The sequence below is a fragment of the Seriola dumerili genome, unplaced genomic scaffold (assembly GCF_002260705.1).
Source record: "Seriola dumerili isolate Sdu_G_001 unplaced genomic scaffold, Sdu_1.0 BDQW01000109.1, whole genome shotgun sequence".
NCBI classification, from domain to species: Eukaryota; Metazoa; Chordata; class Actinopteri; order Carangiformes; family Carangidae; genus Seriola; species Seriola dumerili.
Window position 1 is genome coordinate 666,989 of NW_019174364.1, and position 10,224 is coordinate 677,212.

The 10,224-nt window shown below is 37.5% G+C and overlaps 1 protein-coding gene across 2 annotated transcripts; it reads right to left on the minus strand.

The window, feature by feature from the left end:
• Positions 1 to 2,154: 2,154 nt before the first annotated feature.
• LOC111222874 (enolase-like) lies at positions 2,155 to 9,852 on the minus strand. Of its 2 annotated transcripts, none has more exons than XM_022746767.1 (12): positions 8,417 to 8,507; positions 8,160 to 8,254; positions 7,850 to 7,945; positions 7,149 to 7,207; positions 6,951 to 7,020; positions 6,194 to 6,327; positions 5,831 to 6,053; positions 5,077 to 5,274; positions 3,794 to 3,995; positions 3,371 to 3,479; positions 2,915 to 2,973; positions 2,155 to 2,539 (listed from the first exon to the last, which is right to left on the minus strand). In XM_022746767.1, the coding sequence occupies exons 2-12, from the start codon at positions 8,242 to 8,244 to the stop codon at positions 2,470 to 2,472; spliced, it is 1,305 nt and encodes a 434-aa protein (XP_022602488.1). In that variant the 5' UTR covers positions 8,245 to 8,254; positions 8,417 to 8,507; the 3' UTR covers positions 2,155 to 2,469. The 2 variants fall into 2 exon arrangements, with proteins under 2 accessions (XP_022602488.1, XP_022602487.1); XM_022746766.1 differs by lacking the exon at positions 8,417 to 8,507 and adding an exon at positions 9,756 to 9,852 and having other exon boundaries at positions 2,156 to 2,539.
• Positions 9,853 to 10,224: the final 372 nt, after the last annotated feature.

The window sequence follows — 10,224 nt, forward strand, 5'->3', positions numbered from 1 at the left end:
TGTGCCACTTTTTTCAAACGTTTTTGTCCAGTTTCAGTTTGTATGTCATTTTTTCTATTTCATACTCTTTAATCTGGTTTTTCATTCTCTTGTGGATGCTGTGTTGTAGAGTCAATGTCCAGTCATAAATTTCTTTGCTCCAACCAAAAGAATATTTAACAGCTGTCTCAGTCTTCATGGAATACTCTCAGTGATGCAGTACATCTCCAAAACATTATGTATAAAAAGACAGACTTCAGTCCAGAAGATCATCACGGGACAATTAAAAAAAAGTAGCAAGTTGTTTCATGTTTGAACAAACTCTACATTTAAATGTCTGAGTTATGAAATCATAACAAAACAAACTCAAGTTTTTGATTGGGACATGATTAACTAACTAACCCTAATTTTCCACGAGAGGCTAACGAGACTGACATTCTACAAACTTCCTCTGTGGTGAATCTGTTTCGCTGTTAAATGTCAAATCCTGTCAACCACAGAAAATTAGACTATTGCAGTGGAAACTAGTTGTGCTGTGAAAAACAACTTTTCCATTTAAAGTGAAAGCATTTTTTCCCCATCAACCTGCAGACGACATTGTGGTGTTTCACTTTTAAACAGAAGCAAAGATTTTGATACTGTGTGCACAAGATAAAACAGTTTTAAGATTGAAATAATAAAATGATTCAAAGACTTTGAAATGAGTGTGTTGTTTACACAAGAAGAAACCAGAACGACATTGCACTGAACTTGACTTTGCTTTACCTAAAAAAGAAGAAACACTAAGAAGCAGATGAGAAAAAGTAAATCTGAGAGAGTTACAATTTCCACATTTCTGAGCAGAAAGAACCCTTGGTCCAGGTTTAGGTTTCTGTGTTTGTGAATGCCACTGTAATAATCTACAGTGGCCCCTTCACTATTTGCACTTTATTGTTATAGATTTAATTTTAAATGCATAATTGTCTTTTGTGTCCATCAAGCTGCATTCAATAACCCATGGTTAGTGAAAACATTTTTAGAATTGTAAGGTCCCACAATTCACATCAAGGAAAAAACAAGTTATGAAGTCCAAGGAACTCGGAGGAACCGCCTTAAAGAATGAGATAAACTCCCCAAATCCAGGTGTGCAAAGGTTGTAGAGACTTACCCAAGGAGACTCAAAGCTGTGATTGCTGCCAAAGGGGCTACTACAAAATAGTAAATTAAGAGTCTTAATATTTTTATGAATGAGGTGAATACATTTGGAAAGTCTTCAGACCCTTTTAATTTTTTCACATTGTGTTATGTTGCAGGCTTATGCTAAAATAAAATCTAAATATTTTTCCCCTCATAAACCTACACTCATTAAACCATAATGACAAATGAAAACAGATTTTTTTGAAATGTGTGTAAATTAAAAAGGAAGAACTTAAATATCATTATTGCTATGACACTTGAAACGTATCTCAGATGAGATGTTTGTACACCTTTATTGAGTGCACCTGTGGTCAATTCAGCTGATTGGACCTAATTTGTCTATGACCTGTCTATATAAGGACTTACATTGACAATGCATATCAGCAAAAACCAAGCCATGAGGAGGAAGGAACTGCCTGCAGAGCTCAGAGACAGGATTGTGGCAGGCTAGAAAAATCTGCTGCATTGAAGGTTCCTAAGAGCACAGTGGCCTCCATAATTCATAAATGAAAGAAGTTTGGAACAACCAGGACTCTACCTAGAGCTCGTCACCTGGCCACACTAAGCAATCGGGGAAGAAGGGCCTTGGTAAAAGAAGTGACCAAGAACCCGAAGATCACTCTGACTGAGCTCCGGGGACCCTGTGTAGAGATGGGAGAAGTCCAGAAGGACTTTGGACTTTGGACCACTATGGGGTATCAAGTGTAGATTTGAGGGATTTTTTTTTTTTTTTTTTTTTTTTTTTTTTTTTAAGATTTTGGCATAACTTCAGTCAACTTGTTGAATGCAACATAACAAAACTGAAGGGGTCTGAAGACTTTCTGAATGCACTGTAAATGGCTCCACAGGTCACTCTGTGGCCTGATAACCAAGCTGAATCAGCATTTTGTTTCACTCCATCCATTTATCGATTTAAAATCACATCAATCTCATTTAACCCAACAAAAACACCCATTACCACAACAGCAAGATAACAATGAATAATCACAATAGATTCTGTCACTAATAAATCTTTTTTTATTAACTGTGTATCCAAGTGCTGCTTTTGTGATCGTAATTAGTCAGTGCCGTAAATAAATATTTCTCAAGTTATAATTAGGTCTATTTTTACTTCACATTAAAAAACAAAACAGTACAGTGGATGACTTGCTTGTAAAGCATCACAGTTCCAATAACTACAGTTCTTTCTATAAATTCATTACTTGTATGTGAATAGTTCTACGTTAGTTTGACTGATTTCCATCATTATCCAATGTGTTTTTATGCATTTGTATGTGTGATTCCATTTGTATGTGAAGTAAATGTTTCATCCATTCACTCTATCACTGGTTTTCTGAAGTTTTTTCCAGCAAAATGAGCCTTGTCTCCCAAATCCTCTTCAATTCTACAGTAAAGAAAATATTCAAAGTTAGTTTCCTCTCACAAATTTGTTTTACAACAAGTAGGTCTTTTCCTGTATGTATTTAATTATGTTACTGGTTTAATTTAAAGCCCTGACTGCGGTGTGATTGAAGTCCAAAGATAAGAGCCAAGTACAGACACAATGCTGATTAAAGATATGGAAATGATACAAAGTGAGATTAATGAACTGACTAAAACAGAGGAAATAATATGTTTAAGTAGCTCTAGTTTAGTACAACAGGTATGGGTAGTGTTTTATTTCCCAAAATAAACAATACTACAAGCAAAATTGCATTATATAGTTTTTAAAATGACACAAATGTGATAAAATTCCTTAGTTGGTGAAAGAATGACTTACCTAAGAATCTGGTTGTATTTGGCCAAACGCTCAGAGCGACAAGGTGCCCCAGTCTTGATCTGAAAAGATTGTATACAATGTCCAAAGGTGTTTTTATCAAGTCATTTTAATATTGATGTCGCAAACATAATGTTGCATTTGAGCTATTTCTGTTGCATGTCTTTAATTCAGAGTCTTAGCTAATCAACAGGATGCACAGGTTGTTGCCATTTTAGATACACTGAGCTAAAAGTAATGCATCCCTGCAATAAATTCTATCTTTATGTGGGCAGGATAATAAATACACCAGCACCACAAACTACAGCCTCCAAAATGACCACACAATTTCAAACAAAACTGAACATTATAACCCTTCGCGAAGGCAGGATCAATCACAATCTTAGGCATAAATGTGCAATTTATTATGTTCTCAAAAGACACACTCGTTGAATAAACATTTCAATTATCTCAATTTACCTGTCCAGTGCACAGACCGACCACCAAATCTGCAATGAAGGTGTCCTCAGTTTCACCGGAGCGATGGCTGACCATCACACCCCAGCCATTCTCCTGCGCCATCTTACACCTGTGAGGAGGAGGAGGGAGGAGATTTTGCTGAGAGGTCATCAACTTCTAGATAATCAGATAATCTTGATAATCTGAGTAAACGGCTGTTTCATGTCACTTCATTCATTCAGTCTGACACTGAGTCCATGTTTGCCAACTTCTAGTTGAAAGGAGAAGTTATTTTGCTTTGCTCGTCACATTCTGGCCATTTTTGTGTCACTAAAATGGGCACAATCCATGGGTGGGTGGCAATTCAGAAATCGCAAACCAAGCATCTAATATTCAACTGACCTACATACATATAACTGTTGTAAGTTTAAAATGTTGACTTACGCTCTCATAGACTCAGTAACTGTGCCAATCTGATTGACTTTCAGCAGCAGACAGTTGCAGGCTTTCTCCTCCACAGCCTTGCTGATGCGATTGGGGTTGGTCACTGTCAGATCGTCTCCAACAATCTGGATGTCTGTGCTGCCTGTGAAGTTGGTCCAGGCCGCCCAGTCGTCCTGGTCAAACGGATCCTCGATGGAAACCACTGTAAGAGAAAATATGCAGACATTCCTCATTGAACTGTTAAAACCATCAGTATGATCAGTATGGCTTAAACTGAAACATCAATCATCGCCTGTTTCCATCAAAGGATCAGTCAAAACCTAAAAAGGCAGCTGCTTAACAAACCTCTGACGGTTTTAATCAAAAACGTGTAAAAGAAAATTTGTAGTTTATTTTGGGTAGTTTAAGGCATCATTTCTATCAGTTATGACAGGCAATGTCAAAGGGTCAATTCGGAGCCATGGACCTTTGCAGCATGTCATACCTCACTCTCTTCATGTGTTGCTATACAAAAAGTCAAATTTTGCATTCAACTGCAGATATTGAACAAACATTGTTCACATATTCTTAAAATCAGGCAGTGACACCTCCATCTTGTGATTTTTTTTTTTTTTTAGTACGAACAAAGAGTTTTGTTGTGATGAATAGTCATTTCCATTTAAGCTGGTGGAATTCATAACTGTTGACAGTAGTCATTATGAGTCAGGACACATTTTTGTAAACATTTCTTTAAGTGCTTCAGATTATTTCTTTGCTTCAAAAGTTAGATGACTTTCAACCTTTTCTTTCCTTCAAATGTTTTTCTTTTATCTTTTCTGTTTCATATCCATTTACAGCACATAGCTAGATACTGCTATTTTTTTTTTTTTTTGCCATTTTTGCCTTTATGTTGATAGTCAACATTGAGGAGGCAACCTGGAAATGTGGGGAGAGAGAGAGAGAGAGAGAGAGAGAGAGAGAGGGAAGGACTATGACATGCAACCAAGATCCACAAATGGAATCGAACTGTGGACGTAGCAGTTATATAACATTCGCTGAAACCATTCAACCACCACAGGATCCGAATTATTGTTGCATTGATGTTTGATGGTGTAAACAAGTGTTGACAAAAGCACATAATCAATTTGCTTGGTCCTCTTAGAGGATGAACAGATTAAAATGACTGGACAGCAGGATCCCTTACTTTCGAGAGACTGTGATGGTGCAGACATTATAACTACAATGTGCGTCCTGCTCTCCTCGTGCTAAATAATGTATAAAAAGAGAAAGTGCCAGAGGGTTACCTGGATAATCCTTCACAAAGCTCTTGTAGAGATCAGCCAGCTCGTCAGGTGTGATGTAACGGCTTGGGTCATCAGGAGACTTGAAGTCCAAGTCATATTTTCCCTCCCTGTAGAATTCAGATGCTGCCACATCCATGCCGATCACAACCTCATCTGTGTATCCTGCTTTGGCAATGGCCTCCTTTATTAACTCCAGTGCTGTGGGTTGAAACAATAAATATGAAAATGATCAGAGTATTACTTATCATGTATGTTATAAAACATGGAGCACCACAGAAAACAATCTACTACAGGTACATGGATGATGATGATGATGATGATGATGATGATGAAATACAACCCAATTCAACAGTCCAGTGACAGATGGTACTTTTGTACCACATACATTTTAACTGTTGTATAAGAAAAGTGTTGATTCAACTCCATTGTAATTTGTGAGGCTGTAATTTGTGGTGTTGCTTTAAATTGCATTTTGTTCCACCATGCATGTAAATGAGATCTACAAAACATCCTTTTAACATAGTATAGTCCAATACAACCCCACAACAGTCTCAAAACGTATCATAGAAAGGAGTCTATGCACAACCAAACCCTCAACATTATTCATACGTAAGGTTGTATCTACTGCAAAGCTACCGTACTGCGTTATGCAATAAGCATTGTAATATCACTCTGGGCAGAAATGTGTTTTGAAAGGAACCTGAAAACTGTGCTAATCTTGCAGTTGTAAGCAAAAATCAGCTGTAATGTTTACCTTCCTGGTTTTCCAGGATGTTTGGAGCAAAACCACCTTCATCGCCCACATTGGTGGCATCCTGTCCATATTTCTTCTTGATGACATTTTTGAGATTGTGGTAGACCTCGGCTCCGATGCGCATGGCCTCTTTGAAGGTGCTAGCACCAATGGGCAGGATCATAAACTCCTGCATGGCGAGCTTGTTGCCTGCATGAGAGCCACCATTGATCACATTGAAGGCCTGGTGGAGGTGGAGAGGGGAGAAATGAGAGCTGCCTGTGACCTTACAATAAACTGGCGGGTGAACTGAATAATGATATAGAATATGGAGAAGAAAAAAAAAGGAAATTTATGCGTTTCATTTGGTGCAGAGATCCTCACCGGCACGGGCAAGATGACCTCGGGGTTTCCTGCAAGGTCAGCAATGTGACGATAGAGGGGGACTCCTTTCTCTGCTGCACCAGCCTTGCAAACAGCCAGAGACACACCCAGGATGGCATTCGCTCCAAACTTGGCTGTTTTAAGTACAGAAAATATCTAATTTACTTAAATTTACTAATTTACAGAAACATCTTGGATCCAGCAAGAGAGCCACACCAATGCTGCATTCACACAATAGACAGATGGATACTTTATTTATCCCCCAGGGGAAATTCATGAATGAATTCATGTCATCAGAGTGGGAAGAACAGGAAGACTTCCCATTATTCTGACTTGAGGGTGTTCACACATAATTCAAAAAAGGTTACCCTTGCTGTCAGCCTTGTACTCACATAATTTAAATAGGCTGAATTAGCTACTTTTGTGGTGTTACATATTGTATTTATGGTAGTTAACATGTGAAATCAGATAAAATCAATCCACTTTATTTGACAGTGAAGTTCTATTCATCTCCTTTCTATTTTATGTTTAGCTCTTTTATGATTAGCTGATTCTATTCTATTAGTGTTAATGCTGGATTTTATTTAGTTATAACTTTTCACCAAGTGGGAAATACAGCCACAGTTGGAAATTCCCAATATCTCTGACTCAGAGCATCACCAGCAACATGTCACTGCTCAGATATTTAAAGAAGTCTGGACTGCACTGTATATGGTTGTCACAGTCTAAGAAGCACAACTCTATGATTGTCACTTACATTTGTTCTCTGTGCCATCCATGTCAATCATCATCTGGTCAATTCTCTCTTGCTCAACCACGGATACATCCTGATGAGATGAGGGAGAACAAGTTCGGAATTATAAACATTAACAAAAATTAAGAAGACTTTCTATAACTCCATTACTACAGAATCTGGAAAGTAAAAACAAACGGAGTGTGAAGATAATGTCCTTACTTGGCCAACAAGTGCAGGTGCAATAGTTGAATTTATGTGATCTACAGCCTGTGAGACTCCTGTGACAGACACAATATTATGATTATTCCTGCAAATTTGGCAAAGCTAATTTCAAAGCCATATATTTATAAACACATGCAAGTCTTCATGCTTAAATACATACAACGAACCATGCAACAGTATAGATGATTTTTTTTTTTTTTTTTTTACATTGCTCTTATTCATCCCATTTCATTTGCAATGCTGGAGTGAGAGAGCATGCTTTTACACACAATTCACCATGCCCATCACACCTGGTCAATTCCCAAAAGCATTCAGTAATCAGTTGTTATGACTGTAATTAAATGGCAGTGTAATTAATTGCTGTAGTGTCAAACGGACAAATTTCAGTTTTTAATTAAAGGACAGGCAATGGAAACTCACTAACCCTTTCACATCTGGCAAAGAGGAAGAGAGAGAGAATACAGAGTAAAGATGACACAGGGAAAGATATAGTATTTTTCTTTTAAATTGAAGTGGGCTTCAATCTGTAAGTAATAATAATAATTTTATTTATTTATATAGCACTTTTCTTAACAAAGTTCTTCACGGAATATATATTTACCACCACATTTTACTACTAAATAATTATATTTAGTGGTAAAATATGATGAAAATGGAAACCACAACGTTATTAAAAGAAAGAAAAATTATGTACAAACCTTTCCCAAGGTAGCGAGACTTGTCATTGTCCCGGAGCTCCAAGGCTTCGTAGATTCCAGTAGATGCGCCACTTGGCACTGCGGCCCTAAACAAGCCTGAGAAATGTTCATGAAAGAAGACAAAGGAATTACTAAATTAAATTAAAAACATTAATCAAAACGCTGTAAAACAAATAAATGACCATACCTTTAGCATATTAGCTGGTGAAATTTATTATTGAGGAACAAGGGCAATAAATTCAAAAATTCACGACTTTAAGTACCCTACATTGTCACAAATTTTAGCGTAATACAGTACATTTAGACCTACCTTTGTCAGTGTAAAGGTCAACCTCTACTGTGGGGTTTCCACGAGAATCAAAGATCTCTCGGGCGTGGATCTTGACAATAGACATGGTGCAGGACCTTGAGATGAGACCGAAAAGTTAAAGTTGTTACTATCCGGGGTTTCCTCTGGACAAACATGCACTGTAGTCTGTGTCAAGTCTGACAAAAAATAATTCATGTACAAACTCAAAGTTATTTAAAAACCAATTTCTATATTACTGAAATACGTCTGGTGTCTACCTCTTTTACTCTCTTTCGTCCTTGGAGCTTACTCACAAAAATATCCTGACCTAGCTGCAAGCTTAGGAGTGCTAACAGGCATGCTACCATCCTAATTGGATTAGGCTCCTCATCTGATTAATCACATGGCAGTATGGATGCAGAAATTACTGCATCTGTTAAAGCAAAATTAAGCTTGAAGTTACAGCTAGCTTGTGTTGCTGCTGCAAAATGTATATAAATTTAAGTATTAGCACAGACTCATGACACTACAAAATTTCTGCCATACAAAAGTCATTCTGCCATTAACCACATGACATGCTATCCCCAATAATCCCTCCCCCTTTTGCTTGCCAGATAAACAAGTAGACTAACTATCCAACACATTGACTCTTCCTGCAGACTGGGCTGCACATTGGAAAAAAAGAACATTAAGGATATAGCGATCCTGTTGACAGTGCCAAAATGAATAAACACTAGATTAAAGGCGAGACTGATGCAGACACATCCAATCTAACTCACTGGCAAAGCAGATTCACTCCATGAAATCCAGCTTGTAAAAACATCCAACCAATAACTGTTCATTTACTCAGTGGAAACCATTTTAATCATAACAGGAACTTTCACTCTTGTGATTTTCACAGATCCTTGCAAAACTCTCACTGCAAGCTATTCTTAATAAAAAATGTTTTTATATTCATAATAAATACATGTTTGGTTCATTTATCCAGCCATGTGACACAAGGCAGACTTGAATCAAATCTACAATGACTGACAATTTTGTTGTAGGAATCATTGCGAGGAATTGGCCTTGAACTAAAACCTTTAGACCACCTGGGGTTAATGGTAGGCCTGGCCTGGAGTGAGGATGAAATTAGATCAGTTGATTGTATACAAATTTAGTATATAGTATATATTAGAAGAGGGTAAGGGAAATACCGGTCAGATTGACTGTTTGTTTGTAAAATCACTGCATCTCATTAGGAATCTGACGAGTTTTCACTCTGGCAAAACGTTGCTGATTTGGGATTAGGCTGTGATCAATCATTGCATAAGTTTAACATATTTAAAATATGACTATCTAACCAAATAAAATACATAAGTCGTTAAACATTAAAGCAGTATGAGTATAGAGAGTATGAACCTCTCCAAACACAACAGTCAATGCTCCAAACACAACGTTTACGACTGCAGCGTGAGCATGAACAGGTTTGGTTTAGCTAGCTAGCTAACTAAGATGAACCCAGAAAAGACGTTACACTAAAACAAGAACAAAAGCCTGTTGAAAGACAGCAACCACAAATAATTTACATATATTAATGAGAAATACGGTGGAGAAAGTACAAATAAGTGACTGTACCTAGCTGTTAACCGCAGAGGGTGATAGGGAGTTAAAGGAGTCCTTCTTCTTCTGATGTTATTACTTGGCGGTGGGGAACGGGCTTTTAAGTGAATTACCGCCACCTCGTGAAAGAAGAGTTTCTTCTTCTACTTACATTTATCCGTCATGTTAGTGGCCTTGTATCCGCGTTGCTCTTCCCATAGTTTTTAATCTGAACTACACCAGATGAGCACGATCACTACACAGAAAAGCTGTGGCCTGGTGTTTTTATGAGATGAACTAAATACTTGCATCATGGAGCATTTCGCAACTTTTGTTTTGAAAGGTGTGATATAAATAGGCCCATACCTTTACTTACGTACACGTGTATGTACAATTCCTACTGTCACACTCATTTCCTTTCATTTCCCAGTTTTGGCTGCTTAATGCTTGCTTGCTTTCTCACCTCTTACCTCCTTTTACACTCTCTCTGAACTGGTTGTCTCTC